This window comes from Misgurnus anguillicaudatus, chromosome 17 (genome assembly GCF_027580225.2).
Source record: "Misgurnus anguillicaudatus chromosome 17, ASM2758022v2, whole genome shotgun sequence".
NCBI lineage: Eukaryota > Metazoa > Chordata > Actinopteri > Cypriniformes > Cobitidae > Misgurnus > Misgurnus anguillicaudatus.
The window spans coordinates 39962791-39984109 of NC_073353.2; the positions used below are offsets into that span (position 1 = coordinate 39962791).

The 21319-nt window shown below is 35.3% G+C and overlaps 1 protein-coding gene across 1 annotated transcript; it reads left to right on the forward strand.

Moving 5' to 3' along the window:
* Positions 1-339: 339 nt before the first annotated feature.
* Positions 340-21113, forward strand: tank (TRAF family member-associated NFKB activator). Its single transcript, XM_055216283.2, has 8 exons — positions 340-528; positions 2087-2253; positions 2341-2452; positions 4100-4212; positions 7051-7118; positions 7606-7724; positions 13397-13770; positions 19638-21113. The coding sequence occupies exons 2-8, from the start codon at positions 2155-2157 to the stop codon at positions 19800-19802; spliced, it is 1050 nt and encodes a 349-aa protein (XP_055072258.1). The 5' UTR covers positions 340-528; positions 2087-2154; the 3' UTR covers positions 19803-21113.
* The last annotated feature ends 206 nt before the right edge of the window (positions 21114-21319 follow it).

Here is a 21319-nt window from a genome sequence, read left to right on the forward strand (position 1 = left end):
CAGCTTGCTACACCATCAATACCAAGCTGGTAGATCAGCTAAAACCAGCTCACCAGCACCAGTCTTAGCTGGATTTTTTAGTAGGGTAGTTATATAGCCCAACTGAATGCGCGCTCCAACCCTAACAATATCAGCAACCTTTCTGCATTTTTTTCTATCTAAAAACTTTATTTGTATAGCGTTTTAACTAATTAGGACATCCACAAAAGGTTTTGGGTACAAGTTTGTCTCCAAAATAGGGTTAAGTAGGTCCTCTCCCTCTCTCTCTCTCTTTCTCACACACGCGCACACACACAGATCATGAACCGGCGTCGCCACAGCTGATTGGCTGAGCGGTTTGAAGCGGAAGTGAATGTTGCGCGTGGGGATTCCCCGAGGGAAGTTCCCAGCTCATTGTAAAACATGCAGAATATACATTTGTACAAAATACTTCATTTCCTCTTGTTAAACGCCAAAATAAACTGCTAGCAGCGTCGCGATGTCCAAACTGCGTACAACTTTAATACTTTGGATTCTTACAGAGTGAAGGTAAGACCGCGATGAAGCACACTATCAAGTGCACTTAACATTACTTCATCCACTTACTCGATGTTGATGCTTCACGAGATACTTTTGCTTTCAGCTGTTAGAAAACTCATCGCTTTCTACAATTAGTAGTTTAGTTGTGTTTCTTTGAAAGTGTGTTTTAAAATGTAAACTTTGCTGTTAGGTTTCACTTTCGAAACTAACGAAATTTAAGGACATTTTGTATGATTGGGACATAGGGAAGTTGTCATTAGTGTGTTATCTCAGTATGAATGTAGTCTTAGTATTTGTTTGTTAATACTTCATACTTAAATTACAGTATAGCCTATATATTTTGTAAAAGCTGCTGGGTGAAGATGTAAACACACATGGTAAAACTACATTGTCATACATTATGAAACATATCCATTTAGTTACTTATATAAAGAAGGACAGTTTTAACAAAATAGTTGAGCTGTGTATTTAGGGCAAGGGAAATTAATCATCAATGTCAAGTCAAACAGGTTTGTATTTATTTTGTCATTAATTATAGTTTCTGATGGCCAAACAATGTTAAGATTTACCCTTAACACGTGCTGTTTGATGAATCATTTAATTTTATAGGGTAGTTTTTATTCTGATGGAAAGTCTGGTAATGGCAAGTTCCTGTTGTGTGAACTTTACTTCATTTAAGTGTGATAAAATACTTTGAGTCAGAAAACATTAAGATTTGTTGCATGCACTATACTGCATGTTTAGTTTGGACAACATTGTTTTATGATTGTATAAAATCCAAACTATGTGCCTATACATTAATACTAAAAAAACGAAATTTTGTCATATTGTCATATCCAAACTATGCATCATTCAGTTTTAAAAGACCCTATTGTCCAGGGTCACATAACGTTACCTGGGTATATATTATATATCAGAATATGTGTGTATATTATATCAGACAAAAAAAATTTTCTTTGAATAACTTGAAATGAAGCGTTAGGGAAACATTAGATGGTTAAAAAAAGTTTTTAAAAACATTCAAATGTGACAACAAATATTTGTATAGACCAACAAATAATTTTTATTCTCAATTTATACTCTGGACAAAAGTGTTTTATAGTATAATATCAAAATAATTTATCAAATAAATCATTATTTTATTATTAATGTAGCATTTCAGTCTTGGCAGATTATAGGACTGTTTCTGATGTATCCAAATACATTTTATTAGTTAAAATCTAGAAAATGTATACATTAAAGAAATTTGTTCTGTAAAATTTGAAATTGACCCATTTCTTTATTTTGTAATGTTATAATATTCACAAAGAAACTACACAATAACCAAAAGACAATTTTTTTTAAAACATTACCCTGACATTTAGGTATAAAGCGACACTTTTATAGCCTTTGTTGCAATTAAAAAGGTTTTATGTTATAAGATTCTGTTACAAAACGTCCAAAGTTAAAATGTTAAATGCCATTTTACGTTTTTAGCAACTGTTACTTCAAAACAGACAGCTTTTAAATCATATTTGTTTTTTAAGCTCGTGTGTATTGCTGACTATTCCGGTTTTAATCTTTTAAGAGTGTTTGTGTCTGCCTGGGACTGGAGCCCGGCACCGGCCCATCCGGAATGTTACTGAAGGCCACGGGATGGACAGGAACATCAGTGACCAGCTCAACAAAGCCTTCGAAGCGTACCGCAATGCATCTATTGAGAAAGATCTTGCCAAAAAGGAACTTCAGCATAAGGTTCTGTTGTTCATCAAACAATGTTGTTTTTTTATTTAGTTTGTATAAAAGGGAAACGTCACTGACAGAGATTTGTTGCTTCTGCAGACGGAGCAGTTTCAGCGTCACACTCAACAGTTGGAGAAAAAGATAGAAGAGCAAGAAAAGCTAATTTCTCATCTGAAAACTCAACTCGGTTTACTTCACAAACACACCTCAGGTTAGAAAACACAACCAGCTGATCTTTGCTTTTTATACGCATGGACCACAAAACCTTCATAAGTAGCACATACATTTATGCACATACCCCCAACAATACATGTATGGGTCAAAAGTATACATGTTTTATGACAAAGATCATTAGGATATAAAGTAAAGATTATGTTCCATGAAGGTATTTGGTACATTTCCCACTGTAAATATATTAAACATTTATTTATAATTATTAAAATGTGTGGCTAAGGACCTAAGTTAGACAACTTTAACAGTGATTTTCTCAATATTTTAATTTTTTTTCTTTTTTGTATCTCTGCCAAATATTTTCATATTGTCCTATGTACTATCCTAACAAATTATTCATTAATGGAAAGCTAATTTATTCAGTTAAAAAAAAAAAAATTAACATTATGGTGACTGGTTTTGGGGTCAGGGTTTATATATATATATATAAATAAAGAAATTATTTTCTTTGAATAACTAAAAGCTTTTTCAGAGCAGCCTCCCTTTCCTGTAGATAACAGCTTTGCACACTTTGGGCATTTAATAAACCAGAATCATGAGGTGCATCATGGGATACTCTTAAACCTTTAAAGTAGTGAGATAAATATTGAGATGTGTTGGCTAAAAAATTGTAGTTTTTCAAAACATGATGATTAATCGCAACTAATCGTTTGCAGAATAAAAGTTGTTCTTTACATTATGTATGTGTTTACTGTGTATAATAATACACATAAATATACACATACATGTATAATTTCATAAACATATATGTATATATTATATTTATATATAATATAAATTATATATAAAAATGTATATACACATGTAAATATTTCTTAAATATATACATGCATGTTTATATATACATAATTATTCACTGTAAAAAAATTCTGTAGAAATTACTAGTTGCCAGTAACTTACTGTGTAGATTTTACATTTATGTTATTTACTGGCAACAGTTTGTTCAAAGTTAAATGAACATGAAACATTTTTAGACTTATTCTTCTACAGTAAGTTACTGGCAACCAGCTGCAAAATTACAGCTTTTTTTTACAGTGTACACAGTACACACACAAATATATGATGTAAACAAAAACTTTTATTCTGCAAACAATTAGTTGCAATTAATTGTAATGCTGCCCTACATTCATAAATATATTTGCCTACAAAACTTAATGTCATTTAAATAAAAATAGTTGTATATCATGTATCTGTTTAAAACCACCCACATGCCTGTAATAAACTTAGAAAGCATTACTTACACTGTAAAAAATTTCTGTAGAAATTACAGATTTACTTGTTATTTACCGGCAACAGTTTTTTTTTTTAAGTTAAATGAACATGAAACGTTTTCAGTCTTTATCTTCTACAGTAAGTTACTGGCAACCAGCTGCTTACATTACAGCAATTTTTTTACAGTGAGTGTTTTTTATTTTCATCTTTGAAGTCAGTAAACGAACTGGTAATGAAAATGTACATAACACAGAAAAGTGATATAATTGATGAGGCCCATGTTAAGTATGAGACCAAACTGTTCGAAACTGTTTTTCTGGAAAATGTCAGACGCATGCTTTACAGTAAATGACTGTTATTGTAAAGACACGTGACCGTGTTCATGTATCTCTGTTCCTGGTCAATCTGTTTTTAGGAGAGTTGAAACTCTGCGAATCTGCATACAGAAAACAGGAAGCGGAGATCTCGGCACCTAACGATCAGCACCCTGACAACCAGTCCACTTTCCACAGGACAAATCATTTCCTGGTGTGTTTTTATTATCATTTTAATATGAAGAGTTTAGTTGCAAAACGAGATAAATCCATTTTTTTAATTTTTCAGAAATCAATTTTTTTTGTTGTGCATTCCAATTAATATCAATTCAACTTCAGTTGGTTTGTTTTGATTTAAACATTCCTAACTTAAAAAATACAGCTAAGTAGCACCATAAAACAAAATAATAACATAGAACATGTTTTGACAAAAATGTTAAAAATGGATTTATATGGTTTTGCAACGAAACTCTTCATATAAAGCATGCCATATTGTTGAATCTGTGATGTCAGAGTTTTATATACATGGGGCCTTACCAGGTGAAGATGGTTAAACAAACTCTTTGGGATTACAGAATTAGTTTCAAGTTGACAAAACCAAACCAGTGCTATCAGGATTTGTTGGTACCATGAAAGCTTAACTTCAACTTTCTCTCTTTGACCCTTATGCTAATATGAGTTTTTTTTTCTACTTCGTGCGTCGCAACAGGAACCGACAGGCGTATTACGTCAAAGTACAGCGAGAGCCATTCGAGAAATCATACAGAGAAGTCTAATTTTGAATCGCTCTCGCGGTACTTTGACGTCATCCGCCTGTCAGTTCTTACGGCGCCAAGTCGAACACACCTATCCACTAGCGCCTGCATATAAACGAGTGACGTCGACAACCAAACATCCAACTGGGTTCAACATAAATAGAGCTACTTCTATATTTCTATTTTAAAATTTTCCACGGTATGGTATTTTTTGTAGTAAACTAATGTTAACACAAATGGTAATCAATGTAGCAAAACCATGGTAAGGGTTTGCGATTATCGCAGTGCTAGCTGTCAATAAAGTTGACCTGATTGGTCGAATTTCGGGGCGTGAACACTGATACAGAACGTAAGCATAGCCGTGTAGCCTTTGTTACTATGGCGACGAACACCGCTTAAAGCCCTTAAACTTTCATGGTTCCCAGGATTGACACAAACTAATTTCAGTCTTACCTGGGTTAGCTAACTAACCACCAGCTTTATGGTACAGAATACAGACCCCTGCAAGCGTTAAACTATGCACCGTGTGTTTTTTCCAGTTGTTGATTAAACGCACATTTTGATGTGATATAATTGTACAGAAGGGTTTCTATGACCGTGACCCCGGACATCCCACACTGTATATCGTGTTCTCATTGTTAGCCGCCTGTAAGTGGAAGACAATCTTAATAGCCGAGTTTGCAGTACTTTGCTAGTTATCCACGGTTCATTCGAGGGTTAAGTTGTGAGAAATGTGTGAAAAAGACGTAGTTCTCTCTCTTCACAGTTTGATATCATTTTTCATCGCGATCTGTCCATAGTGAGAATGTTTCTCTAATTGAATCCAGTGTGATACTTCTCCTCAATTGTTTTGCGCATGTACGTGTTTTAACCAATAGGGGGCACTGCAGCATAACCCACGTGTACGATCCATCAGCACAGAATTGAGTTCTCTCCTCTAAAACAGAGGTGTCACTTTTTTTTAGATGGCTGTTACTCAAAGATATAGAAATAACAGGTTGTAATGGCTCTTTTCTTTTGCTCTTGAACCTAATCTCAAGTAGATAATAGCCTCCACGCTCCAATCAAATGCTGAAGTCACTTTAACTGGATGTTGTACTATAGCATGTATGTTCATGGGTCATATTTTATCCCGGTCGCTCAAAAATAATAAAGCCTATTTTTAAAGCTGTAAATGAAAATAATACTAGTAAAAATTAATTAGGAAAGTATATCACATGTCAGTATTTACATGCGTTCATTAAACAGATGCTTTTATCCGTAGTGACTTACAATTGAGAGAGCATTTTAACATTTTGTCTAAGGAGCCGACAATAAGCGTAGTCTACAAAGCCACACTGAAAAAACAAAAAAGTTAACTCAACTCAAACCATTTGAGGAAACTGATTGCCTTAAACCATTTAAGTTTTGTGAACCTAAATATATTGAGTCATATGCACTTTTATTTAAGTTCACAGTACTCAGATATGTATGTGTTTAAAAACACACATGGTTTGAGGCAATCGGTTTCCTCAAATGGTTCGAGTTAACTTATCAGGTTTTTACAGTGCATGTTTACATGATGACATAGACTTCATGTAACTAAAATCTTTCTCATACTATGATTTAAGTACATAACATTTGAACAGAATACAGTTACTTGCAATAAGCATTTTACAACATAGTCACAACTTGCATAAAATGCGCTTTATTTTCATGTAAAATGCATTCATTCTTTTAATTGTGAGGTAAAATGTGACCTTTACATAATATTGTGTCCCTCACCAAGCTGAGCCTTTTCAGTAAATATTAAAGTTGCCATGAAACGGAAGTAGCGATTGTCTTATTTTCCACGTGGTGACGTATATCCGAGTGAAACGGCTTCTGAAATGATAAAAGGTAGAGCTGGACTTGAATTTGTCCATCAAGAATTGATTGGATCGTTTGAAGTTTAGTCATGTGGCTATTTACTAATCGCTACGATATTTCCTGGACCCCGCCCACCTGCCATACCATATGACCGGAAGTAAAGAAAGATCATTTTGTGGAGGGGAGGAGATTTGCATTTAAAGATTATGAGGGCACATACATTTTTAAAAATAGTATAGCTCACAGATAAGTCACTTGTAAAAAAATGCCAAGATATTCCAAAACAAATTTCAGTTTTTCATTTCAATTTCATTGCGACTTTAATAGAAAGTGAGAAATGTGAATGATTTAATTGCACAAAGGAGCATTTCATGCACATCTATGTGCAGCCGTATTATCAAACTTCATTGTTGTTGATAATTCTGTGTATTTGTTTTGTTCTTGTACAGATAAGTGATCCCACAGACCGTCCTGGTACGCTTTCCCATTCAATACCTGCTGCTTGTGGAGTAAAGAGGTACAAGAGTCATGTCACTTTATAAGATGAATTATTAAAAAAGGATTTTACACTGAAGTCCCACAGGCACGCAGACTAAAATGAATTTAGTTTCAGCATGGCAGTTGTGTAAAAAGATTCAGAATATATATCTATGAATAAGAGTATATTAGTGGAGACAACATGCACGTGATATAACTTTACTGCAGTATTTAATGGAAGCGTATTCTTATAAAGCAATAGGATTGTGTTCGGAGGTGAAACGTTATCATATTAGTTCTTCCTTATACAGATATAGTAAAAAATCACGCATACAAAAGATTAGCAGTGAGTGAGAACAACACTACAGGCGTGTCATCTGTAATGTTAATAAACATCCACCCATGGGACACGAAAGACCCTTTAGATGAGGAAACACCCATAACTGTCTATTTATTTATTTATTCGTCTGCTTATTTTTAAAAAAGGAAGCAAGCAGTTTTGTGATGTGTCTTTGTCTTTGGCTCAGCGAGGACGTTTTGGGCGCTCTGCAGGAAATCCAGGGGACTTTCCAGATCATTCAAACGTTAGCGAGAAGACAGAAAGATCACCTGAAGAGAATACACAGCGGAAAGGAAACCACAAATGGTAACAACATTTTTAGTAGCTAAGTTGAAAATTTGGACTAATGTCCTTTATTAAATTATAGTTGTTGTACCACCTAACCCAAGCGCATGTCTTTGTATTCTAATTAAATTAGGTAAAATAATAACTGTGGACTTACAATTACTTTGTAAATGTCACAACAAATGAGTAATTATATAACTGCTAGTATAAAGCAGCACGCTAGTAATTATACATTTCATCGTTTGTTCCCGCGTGCAATTAAAAGCAGAAATGCAGAGCCATGGTTGTAAGGGCTTTTTGCTCCAATGCCCTCTGACCTCCAGGCAGCATTAAAATAGACTGAGCAGATGAACGTGTTCAATTATCACTTTGATAAATGTTGTTTTGAAGCGGTACACTGTTACACAATTACGTGTCCTCTGTGAATTGTCTTGGAAAAACAGAACGCCAGTTAGATGTATTTTTGGATGCGGTGGCACGAAGGAAACCGTACAGAAAGGACGCTGTGTTTTGCCCCATGAAACTGCCATAATAAGCGTTGTTTTCTAAATCTTAGGGCTAAAAATCGAAAAGTATTATAATTCATTGCGTAACTCATCCCATGCCGTTTGTGCTGCAGGCGTGAACGATATCTTGAACCCTGCGAGATTGTTTGGGAGAGGCGACTTATTACATTTCTAAATGACTGGACTCGCAATATTTGCCTACCGTAAGAAAAACTCAGGCGGACTTCATAGGAGGAGGCATCTGAATCATATCTAGAGACATAAGGTTTGACACTTTTGACTTAAACAAGCAAACAAACTCCCCAAACACCTAAGCAAGCTCAACAGTTTAAAGGTCAATGACATGCACCGTTGTTTTGGTATCTGAAACTTGTAAATGGCAGGTGGGGCAACTGTCCGTACAAATTAGAAGTTTTAGACAACTGTTAAAGATGTTGTTTTAATAAAATAATACAATTATGTTTGAAACCTTTACTATAAATTTTATGAATATCATTAGGGCTGTCAAAAGATTAATCGCGATTAATCGCATACAAAATAAAAGTTTGTGTTTGCATAATATATTTGCATGTCGATTGTGTGTATTATTATGTATATATAAACACACACATACAACTGTAAAAGTTTCTTAAATACATGCATGTGTGTGTATTTATATATACAAAATAATTACACACAGTGCATACACGCATATTATATGCAAAAAACTTGAAAAACTTGAAAATTGAAAAACTTGTTTTCAAATGTCAAGGTAGTACAAATCATGGGCCTTTTAATTAACAATTTTATACAGTAAACATGATATCACATCATCTAGTGGTCTTTATGGCTGAATGAAAATTTTGTAGATTTCTCTCAAAACTGATTTTTTTAAAATAATTTTATTTAATAATAATTTAATAATAATAATTTAATTTAATTGGTAGACTGGTACATTTTCTGTGTCAGGTGGTACAACCAATATAAAACTATAAAAAATGTATTTTATCAAAGACATTTTTATTGTATGTATGGATTTGATATCACAGGCAAAAGCTTATACCAGCAAGTAGAAGTCTGTAAAGTCAGATATTAAAGTGTGTCACACCGCAGAAAAATGTGTTATTAACCACCCAACCAAATTGAATGCTGGAAAAAAGGCAAGTAAATAAAATAAGTTATCAAAATCTTTGAAAAATAGTCAGCATTCTCTGCTCTTAAGAGATGGGGGCGTGTCCACACTGAAGCCACGCCCAGTACTCTCGGGAAAGCTTTTAAATACCGCTTCAATAGCCCCACCCAAATAATCCTGAACACAGAAATGCTAAAAAATCATCAACGATCTAACTCTGCAATTCAGTACTACATCTTTTTGGCGTGTTTCAGCAATACATTTCTATCATTTATAATGTGTTTAGAAACAATTTTCACTTTAAATGTAAATTCATTGCAGAGGTCAGGTGGTGCAACCAAAACGTCAAATGGTGCAACTGCTATGAAAACCCGGAAGAAATAAAAAAAAATTAAGATAAATATTTTTAATAAGCAAATTATTTAGATAATAATTTTAGTTTTAATACACGCAAGCTAAGGTTGTCTGTAATTGTTTTAATACTTTTAAAAAATTAGTGTTCTTCAATTTATACTTCTCAAATGGTAAAGTTGTTTTACACTACAAACTACTTTCAGGATTATAATTTTAAATACACAAACAATCAGCATGACACTGGAAGTGCATTAAAAGTATCTGATAGGTTGTACCACTTGACATCTTATGGAAATAATAAATACTTATTTCAGGATTAAAGAAAATACAGAGAATTGTTGAAACGCATAACAAAGAATGTGTAGTACTGAATTGTGGAGGTGTGTAAACAGTTTTCCACATTTCTGTGCTCAGGATTATTTGGGCGGGGCTAAAACAGTGGCTCGATAATGCACTGGAGCCACCGAGCATGGCCCGCCCCTAACACAATTGCAAGCATCCATTCAGGTTGTAGAGGTTTCAGCAGCGGACACGCCCCCAGCGTTTAAGAGCAAAGAATCTGTCCTGATTTTGATAACTTATTTTATTTTCATGTCGTTTTATTAATAATTCAAATTTTTTTGTGGCATGCCAAACTGAGAACACGTTTAATATCAGACTTTAACAAGTAATTCTGCCCTGGAAATCTAAGCACTAATGACTGAAAAAAAAACATTCACAGCTAAACAATATCACATTTGTTGCCCTTGTAAAAATGGATTATGGATCTCTAATTGAGTCCAAGCAATTCTCTGATCATTATGATTTCATAACATTACATTAAAAGTCTGCTCGGTGAGATGGTTGACTTTGATGGAGAGACTCTGAAGGAGAATTTTAGTTGATTTTAATTGGCTGCTGTGGCAGTGGCTGGCACAGTTGTTATGGTAGATCGGTTCGCACTGCATTGTTTGGTGCTAAAATTGACAGAGTTGCTCATTAATAGTCAGCGTTACATGGTGTGCATATCACTGCTGTGCTTCTATACATTTGCATACTAATGTGCTCATATCTATATGAGTGAGAGATAATCTAACATATGAGCAGTTTCTCTTACCTACATTAAAGTCTCATTGTGACATCTGTGTGTCTGATTTCGTCTGCATCATTTGTATGAATTTATTAAGTCTGAGAGTTTCTGTATTTTGTATACATTAGATCAGCAGTGTTCATTTCTTATACAGCTTAGTAGTAGAGCATTGCATTGGAAGCATAAAACATCAAGGGTTCGAACCCAGCTAGAGCTGCATAAATATTAATTAATGATGAACCGTTTGCAAAATAAAAGTTTTTGTTTACATTTTATGTGTGCATGTATATATTTAAGAAATATGATGTAAACAAAAACTTTTATTGTGCAAAATGATTAATCGCGATTAATATGCATCCCTGAACACACATTCTGATAAAAAATGTATACCTTGCAATGCAATGTAAGTAACTTTGGATAAAAGCGTCTGCCAAATAAAATAAACGTCTTAATGTGGATTAGCACAGGAAATAATATCTTTTAACCATCGGTTAAAAATATCACAGTTACAGCAACACATGCAACAACTGACAAGACAATAAACATTAACATATACACTGCTTCAAAACCTGACGTGTGTTGACATGAGATTTGTTTAATGCAATCACTCACTGAGCTTGTTTTTATAAAGATATCTTTATTGTCATGACTTATGCATAACCTTTGTAAGGATAACAGAAAGGGTTTATATGGGGTTTAATCAGTAGCTGCATTTTCTTTACCCTTTAAATTGACATTTCAAATTGAAAATATGCCCAATGGAAACACATCAATGTCGCAAAAACTCAAAAAAGTTTGTACGCTCGCATGAGGTGATTTTTCAGGCAATACGGAAAAGGTGCATTTCGCAAAACTGCAATGGAAATATAATTATTATTTGAAGATGAAGCGGTATGTACTAAAACCTCCCACAAACACCTCAATACGTGTCTGCCCCCAAGTGTAAGAGGATTTCCTTGCCAATAACGTTTGGCTAACACTCCTACATAATGTACCATCACCTCCAGGAAACACCTATACGTTGCCGCTCCTAAGTATAAGGGGTTTTCCTTTGCTTTAATGTTTGTATACTCTTACACCTAGTGCGGTGGATGTGATATTAGTATACCTACCAACATCAGTCGACATGATATTTGGAGTGACTTAATGTTAAGAGGAAAAACTATGTTTCAGTCGCATATCATCGATTAATGGAAACTCGACATTTAGAAAATAACGCTTAAGTTCTGCGCAAATCTGCAATGGAAACGCAAAATGATAAGACGTGCATTAAAGAGACTTACATTTGTTCACTTGCAAAATTTACTGATGGATTTGTGATAGTGAGCGATGTTGGGTCAGAGTTCAGTGAGTTTATATAGGGGTGGTTTTCCGGACAGGGCTTATCTTAGTCCCAAAAATGTCTTGCACTGACACATCTTAACATAAATGAATGCATTGTGTTTTGTCTCAAGATGCACACCATCTTAATGCATTTTCTACTGCATTACCTTTTCAGATGTCTTCATACGGAAAATGGGTTGGTTCAGTATAGTTCAGTGCTTTTGGCAGAGCCAATTGTGACTAAAACTTCATAAAGCAGTCCAATTTAAATAAAGCAGTGTTCCCACAGGTTCTTGAAATCCTTGAAAGTTTGTGAATCTGGGGGAAAAATATCAAGGGCCTGGGATGTATGTTTTTGAAAATATAGATACATAGATACAGGTCATTGAAGGTGCTTGAATCTATTTTATGCAATAAGTTTTGTGGGAAAAAAATCCATATTATTCCCTGTTTAGTGTAGGATAATATTATAAAAATTCTAGACTTGTTAAGCACACGTGCTAAACTGTTCTGTTTAAATGCTTATATCTTCTGTATGCGAATGTTGATTCATACCAAAATGCTTTTTTGCATAGTTGTGTTTGACACATGAAAACGTCTCGGGTTACGTATGTAACTGTTGTTCTTTGGGAAGGGAATGAGACGCTGCGTCTCCATTGCCATACTTCCTGCGTCCCTGAAACGCCCCCTTTGGCAAAATTTCAGATAGCGATATACTTCCTGGCTCTCGTGTCACCCTGTCTTTGTCGTTAAGCCTCACTATTGGTTGAATTTGATATACACATTACCCCTGGAGGGGTCCCCAAAGTGTCACCGCAGTGACGCAGCGCAAGTTCCATCAAAAGGGAACTGTAACAATGTATATTAAAAGGTAACACGATGACCTTGCTCTTACTGGAAATGTGTTCCCACATTTAGTCCTTGAATTTGAGGGTTTTGGACCTGGAAAGTCCTTGAAAGGTCCTTGAATTTGAAGTTTACTGAGATGTGGGAACCCTGATAAAGGCAATATAAAATTAAAGCTGCTTACTTTCTCAATGCATGTTCATGATCTTATGCATGATTGATTGTGCATGTTATACAAGAGAACCCAATGAATTTATACTATAGTAATCTTTGATTTTATTTTATTTTATTTTATTTAATAACCTGCTTTGCCTTTGCAACAAGCTTGAGTGTAAATGTTGTGCATTTTTAAAATACAAAGCCTCTTCACAGAGATACTATGTTTTATAGTACAATAAGCTGTTTTCATAAGTGTATTTTTCATGAAATGACCTTGTAAGAGACCAAGCAACGTCTCTTCCCCATTCTTTTCATCTGTTTCCAGAGCAGTTTTCCATGCCCATCCAGTGCACCGATGACACAGAGGAACAAGCCCAGGTGCCTTTCCCCCCAGGATTGAGGCCAGAGGTCAAGAAGGCCTCCGCACCCCTCGCGTCGCGCGGTGCTGGTCCAGACGGCACCCTTTTGGACTCCCTAAGAGGCCTGAGTGTCAAGTTTCCCCCGAGCCCAGACGCCGAGTACGATTTTCTGAACAGTACGCCGGATAAACGGGTGGAGTTGCCCGTGCTCAGGCCAGACCTGGAAGATCACATACACCCGATGAGGGAGGAGTCTTATTCTTCATATCCCACCACCTCTCCGTCCACTCACACGTCTGCAGCTTCAGCATCGCTTGAAAGTGTACGAGGACCCCAACAGGTGAGAGGGACGTTCGCACCCACCGTTCAGAATTAACACTCGCCAAGCTCCATATGTGATTTAAATTAAATTTGGCGAGGAAATGCAAGTTCCTTGCCAGTTATTTTATTGGGAACTGTTTATTACAATATCTTTTTTTGAAAACTAATCAGTGCTAAACTGACAAGGTGATACTCTACAATAAATGTAGCTAGGCAGCTTGCTTGTTTGTGTCTGTGAGAGAGTTTTTTAATTAAAGGGGACATTTCACAATAATTTTTTTAAGATGTGAAATAAATCTTTTGTGTCTTCAGAGTACATATGTGAAGTTTTAGCTCAAAATAGCATATAGATAATTTATTATAACATGTTAAATTTGCCACTTTGTAGGTGTGAGCAAAACTGTGGCGTTTTTGGGTGTGTCCTTTAAAATGCAAATATGCGGATGAAATGCAAACACTGATCACCATAATGGTGGATTTTCGGAATTGAAACTCAATTGTGCTGTCAATTAGTTTCTCTCTCTCTGCACTAGATGGCATTGCTGTGGTTGGATAGTGCAGATTAAGGGGCGGTATTATTATAATAAGATCCCCTTCTGACATCACAAGGGGAGCCAGATTTCAATTAGCTATTTTTTCAAATGCTTGCAGAGAATGATTTACCAAAACTAAGTTACTGGGTTGACCTTTATCACGTTTTCTAGGTTAATAGAAGCACTGGTGACCCAATTATAGCACTTAAACATGGAAAAAGTAACATTTTCATCATATGTCCCCTTTAATATTTAACAAAATGACTGTGCTGCTTTCTTTATGTGAGTTTTAATGCTGAACACACAAGCCAGTTTCCAAAGAGAAATCTGAGATCAAAGGTTCTTTAACCAAATTTTTGGTCATCATCCCAGACAGAAGCATGTAGACTGTACGATGATGACAAGGAAGCTTCGACGGCTGCGTCACACGTTAGCGCAATGTCACCAGCATGCGCTAGTGGTTAACAAATATCGGTACGCAGGTCGTAGGGACAGCCAAAAATTGTGCAATGTATCCCAGGCTTTAGATATATTAGGACATTTAAGTCCTTTTTACAAACATACCTTCCTGTGTCTTGAGACAAAACACAATGCCATTGATTTATGTTAAAGGATTTGTCAATTTTATTAAAAAAATCCAGATAATTTACTCACCACCATGTCATCCAAAATGTTGATGTCTTTCTTTGTTTAGTCGAGAAGAGATTATGTTTTTTGGGGAAAGCATTCCAGGATTTTTCTCATTTTAATGGACTTTAATGGACCCCAACAAGTTTTATTTCAGTTTCAAAGGACTCTATACGATACCAAACGAGGCATAAGGATTTTATCTAGAGAAACAATTGTCATTTTTGGCAAGCAAAATAAAAAATATTCACTTTTAAACCACAACTTCTCGTCTTCCTCCGGTCGTGTGACGTGCCAGGACAACCTCACGTAACACGTCAAGAGGTCACGGATGACGAATGCGAAACTACGCCCCAGTGTTAACAACGTTGTTATATGTGGAATGATACTAATAAAGGACCTTTTGACGTCATTATGCAGTTACGTGAGGTTGCGCTGGCTTGTCACACGGCCGGAAGAAGAGAAGTTGTGGTTGTGCAAAAATATCGATACAGCTAACTATCGTGATACATTTTTTCAGGATAGTGTATCGATATTTCAATCTCTAGTATCAATATAACAAAACCATTAAATCCCTCTGTGTGCATCAAAGGACCTCCTCCGCTGCTTCTGTAGTTGTCGCTGTCCAGTTGTCTGTCATATTCGGCCATTCGGCCAATGTCTCAGAAGTTAGCAGAAGTGAGAAAATGGCAGAATTGGCAAAATTTAAAAATGCTTGCAGCTTTCAAAGCCGACGTGTGGAAGCACTTTGGCTTATTTTTTTACATTTTTGATATAAAAAAAGAAAAAAGTATTTCAGTGTATCGCAACATGCAACGTATTGCATCGCATCGTGCCACATCATGTATCGTGAAATGTATCGCATCGTGAGGCCCTTGCCAATACCCAGCCCTATTTAAAAGTGCATTTTTTTATTTATTTTTTGCCAAAAAATGTTTTCGCTAGATAAGACCCTTATGCCTCGTTGGAGATCGATTAGAGTCCTTTGAAACTGCCATTTTAAACTGCATTTAAACTGTTAAGTGTTGGTGTCCATTAAAGTCCATTAGAATGAGAGGAATCCTGGAATGTTTCTCTCGAGGAACGTGATTTCTTCTTGACTGAACAAGGAAAGACATCAACATTTTTTTTTAAGAAAATTTACTAATCCTTTAAGATATGTCAGTGCAAGACATTTTCAAGTTATGGTACCTCAACCATGCGGTTTTGTCTGGGACTAAGATAAGCCTTGTCTGGGAAACCACCCCAATATGTGTCACTTACGGAGAGGATGATCCCCAAAAGCATTGCAACAAAATGCATAAAGAATGGTCTTTGTTTGGGCACAGGACTCATCCCTTTGTGGGTTTTGTTTTGCCTGTGTAGACCGAGTGAAATGCACAATATGCATAAATATAAAACTATTGCACAAACCATCTCTGTATTACATATTGTTTATATACAGGGAGTGCAGAATTGTTGGGCAAGTTGTGTTTTTGAGGATTACTTTTGTTGTTGTGCGGCTGCAGTGCTCTTGGTCAGTTCAGGATGTTGGCGGGCCCTCGGGCCTGAGCATTTGAGTGGTGAAAGTGAAATTTTGGCTTTATTGGGAGAATATTTCTGTGTACATCATTATTAGGCAACTATTAGTGTGCAGAATTATTAGGCAACTAAATGAAAAACAAAGATTTTACCATCTCACTTGTTTTTTTTTTCAACTGTTAAAGTGAGAATAATAAACAAACTCTACATTTACAAAAAAATATTAATAAAACAATAAAAAATAAAAAAATATATGGGCTCGGTGACCAATATAGCCACTCTTCTTTTCGATAACAGTCACAAGCCTTCCATTCACGGATTCAGTCAGTTTCTTGATCTGGTCTGAGCCAACATTTTGTGCAGACGCAGCCACAGCCTCCCGGGCACTGTTCGGAGAGGTGTGCGGTTTGCCTTCACTGTAAATGTCCTGCTTAAGAAGGTATCAAAAGGTCTCAATAGGGTTTAAGTCAGGTGAAGAAGGGGGCCATGGCATTAGTTTTTCATCTCTAAGGCCTTTACTGGCCAGCCATGCAGTGGAGTACTTGTGATGTATGTGATGGAGCGTTGTCTTACAAAATAATCAGTCTTCTTGAAAGATGCAAACTTTTTCCTGTACCACTGCTTGAAGAAAGTGTCTTCTACATTACAGGCAGGCAGGCACAGACAGGTATTATTAAACATGAGCTTGTTGGACCTTTTTGGGTTGAAAATGGAAATAAAAAACAACTCTCAGACCTACTGCCAATTTTTAGAAGACACTTTCTTCAAGCAGTGGTACAGGAAAAAATTTGCATCTTTCAATAAGACTTTTTTATGCAAGACAACGCTTCAGCACATGCATCAAAGTACTCAACTGAGTGGCTGGCCAGTAAAGACCTTAAAGGTGAAAAACTAATGACATGGCCCCTTCTTCACCTGACTTAAACCCTATTGAGACCTTTTGATCCCTTCTCAAGCAGGACATTTACGGTGAAGGTAAACCGTACAACTCTCTGAACAGTGTCTGGGAGGCTGTGGTTGTGGCTGCACAAAATGTTGGTTCAGACCAGATCAAGAAACTGACTGAATCCGTGAATGGAAGGCTTGTGACTGTTATCGAAAAGAAGGGTGGCTATATTGGTCACTGAGTCTATATCTTTTTTTATTTTTTATTGTTTTATTATTATATTTTTTGTAAATGTAGAGTTTGTTTATTATTCTCACTTTAACAGGTGAAAAAAAACAAGTGAGATGGTAAAATCTTTGTTTTTCATTTAGTTGCCTAATAATTCTGCACACTAATAGTTGCCTAATAATGATGTACATAGAAATATTCTCTTAAGAAAGCCAAAATTTCACTTTTACTACTTAAATGTTCAGGTTTGAGGGTTTGTTAACATTTTGAATTGACCAAGAGCACTGTAGTTGTACAATAACAAAAGTAATCCTCAAAAATACAACTTGCCTAATAATTCTGCACTCCCTGTATATTCACAGCTTGAAATAATGCTGATAAAAACAGATATAGAAATATAACGCAACCCTGTTGTTTTTACCTGTCTATATGGAGAAGTGAGAAACTCACACCTATTATATAAGCTTCACATCTGCATTGGGATTCAGTGTAAATCCATTTAGGATGTCAATTAGGATGAGCTAAGACCACAGAGAGCTGTGAATCACATATTACCTCTTCTTCTGTGTTGTTGTACTATTACACTCGCTTCTGGGCTGTTCTTTTGTTCGTAGTTTAAAGTGTCACACATACCTGGGCTCTCGTTTAAAGAGTCTAAAAAATATACAGTACAGTGTTGTCGGCAAACAGATACTTCAAGTGAGATGTCGAAATTATGAAGTGTAAATCTGGTGTCATTGGAAGAGAGCTGCAATATTTTTTTCATTATGATGTTTTAAAGAAACTGTGATACGAATGGAAAGATCTTAATATACCAAAATATTTCACTGAGTATATGGGTGACTCTCACGAAAACTTGGTTTTAAAAATGTCAAGCATGACAATGTAAAAATTAAATTTACTTTTTTTCCCACCAGACATTGAAAAACAAAGTCTGGAGTAAATGGGAACATTAATTTAAAAACTTTTACTTATCATTTAACACTTTTTGTAACATAATTTAAAACATTAGTCCTAAAAAATCTCATTACCGCAACAGTCAGAAAACATCAACACTGACATATTATCAAAATGACATGACAAGCCTGAAAGAACATAATTTGGAGATTCTGCACATGCATTTAAAATCAAAGTATTATGCTTCTATTCATTAAATTAACATTTAATAAGCATCTGTTGCGGTAATGATAATCAAAATGTCGTGTAAGCATTCTGACAAGACAATATTTCAAATTAACTGTAAAAAAATGATCTTACCTGGTAGCCATCTTGAAGTAACTGGTCCATGTGCTTGGTCACTCAAAATCAAACTTTATTAAAATTCTGTATGTGTGCTTAAACTGTTCTCAAAAAGTGTTGCGGAGGATGAGAACATCAGGCATGGACACATCATTTTCCTAATTTTTCTTCATTATTATTATACATGAATATTCAGTAAATATTTTTTCAGTCATCTAAAGTAGTCTAGCAAAACATCCATTAATTTTTTTTCTTAATATTTTTGTGTTAATTTGATTAAATTACAACATAACGCATGTTCAAACACAGCCGGACACATTGCGGTAATGAGAATTTCAGCAGAAAATTAGATAAAATTTACAATTATAAATTCTTATGTTGAAATCACACATTGTGCAAGGTAGAACACAGTATTGTGTTAATTCTGATGCTTTTTAATGTTACTGTATTACACATTTTAAAGCTAAAATCATTAGTGCCGTGGTGTTTCAATGGTTTCGTGAGAATCACCCATATAGTCTGGTTATCGTCACATTTAATTATGGGAAGCAAAACGTGATATATGAGTTTAAAAGTAAAGGCTTTTGTCACTAGCAGATTATTGAATCAATGAATATTAATGTTAATGTGATCATTTTCAGTGCATTTTGGTCCTATAGGAATGAGGTTTGTATGAATCTTACTAGACATGTAAAGCCCCTACTGCATCAAACAGCATTCATTGAGCTTTATTTGTACATTTTATGGATATATTTAATCCATAAATCTCCATCAATGCATCTTTAATGCTGGATTTTCCCAAAATTATCTCATACAGAGATATTTGACCTAATCTTCTTTATCTCTGTCCAGCTTTTTTGGACTCCAGACCTCCCGGACGCGTCCGGCCAGGCGTCGGGGACAGACGCTCAGCAGATGAACAGCCGAAAGAAGTGTGCCTTTTGTGAGGATGATGTACCCCCAAATGACATGTATAGCCACCTCAATTCACACTTCAAGAACAAAGCTGACGATTGACCCGTGCGGTCGAGGACTGAAACGGCCTTTATTCTTGGCTTTGTTGAGTAGCGTTCTGCCCGTCAGAACATATTTTCTCACATACTTTAGTGTTTTATTTAATTAAAAAAAAAAACGTTAAATGATCATTATAGGATGGTTTATTTCTTAATTAATCTTTTTAGTAAGAGGTATTCCTATGACTGCCAGTTTACTGTACAAAAGCTTTCTTTAAAGGTAATTTAATATGATATAGCGATCTAAAGGACATTTGCATCTCTGAGAAAATCATCTTTTTATACTCGTGTCATTATTTGTAATAGCGCTTTGTGATGGTTTAATCTAAATTAATCTGAAGTTTAAATATCTGGCCATTCTTACCTTTAAATATAACATACAGTCTTTGCTCTGAATATCTTAAATTAAAAAAAAAACAAAACGTTAATTTTTAGAGTATTATATATTTTATCAAATGTCAAAGTATCGATGACTACAAAGTATCGATACGTACAAATATGTATCTGCCAAACTATTTAACCATTATGAGAGTTTCGACTTTAACCACTGAACTATTGTTACCACAACTTGAATTTATGGGACGTGCGGCAGAATTTTAATTCATAGGCCCAATGAAAGGGTCAAACCCAAGAGCAGTGGTTCTCAAACTGGGGGCCGTGTTTTTATAAAATACATGACTTTATCATAAATTCTATGTAATTAAACCTCAGAAAAATAAGGCTACTAACCAGCAGCACTACATTGTGTAATTGAATGTTTTGTTTCATTCAAATTTTAAGTTTTAAAATATTTTATGTCATAATTTTTGTTTGGGGGGCCACAAAGCAAAGCACCGTACAACATACAGGGGGGGCGCACCCCGAGAAAGTTTGAGAACCACTGTCCTAGAAGACAATATTGTTATTGTTTATCCAAAATCTGTTTTGTATAAAGTGCTTATTTCATTTGTAAATACCACTATTGCATCTGACTGTCAGGTGGACCCCAGTCTGTATACAAATATACAATTTTTATATGCCTATTTATCCTATTGTGATGTTGTTTGATATCTAAAGCGCTTCGAGTTTTAGTCACGGCTGTAAATTTAGTGGTCACTGGAAGTTTTTTTCCCTTGAAATGTTGTGGAAGTAATAACTCTTAATTGCTTTAATTTGATAACTTAATTTTAATTTGTACCACCTGTATGAAGAATCTGCTGAGAATGAGAAATCATTTCTACATAATTATTTCAACGATAAACACCATCTGGTCTACGAAAGCACTCTTGCACATGTATTACAAGCTCGCTTTATAATTACACGCACAATTATCTTATGATTTTTATTGCATTATTATGTGGCCTTCTTGCCTGTCTCAGATGTGTGTTTATGGGCCCTGCGGTTCATCCAGATGAATGCACGAGCGAAAAGTACTCGACTGGCCATCGTCTGAATTAGATGCTTAAATACCTCTAATACCACAACATTCTAGCTTGGTTTTTTTAATATTGCATTGTGTTTTCACACGCTCATAACACATTA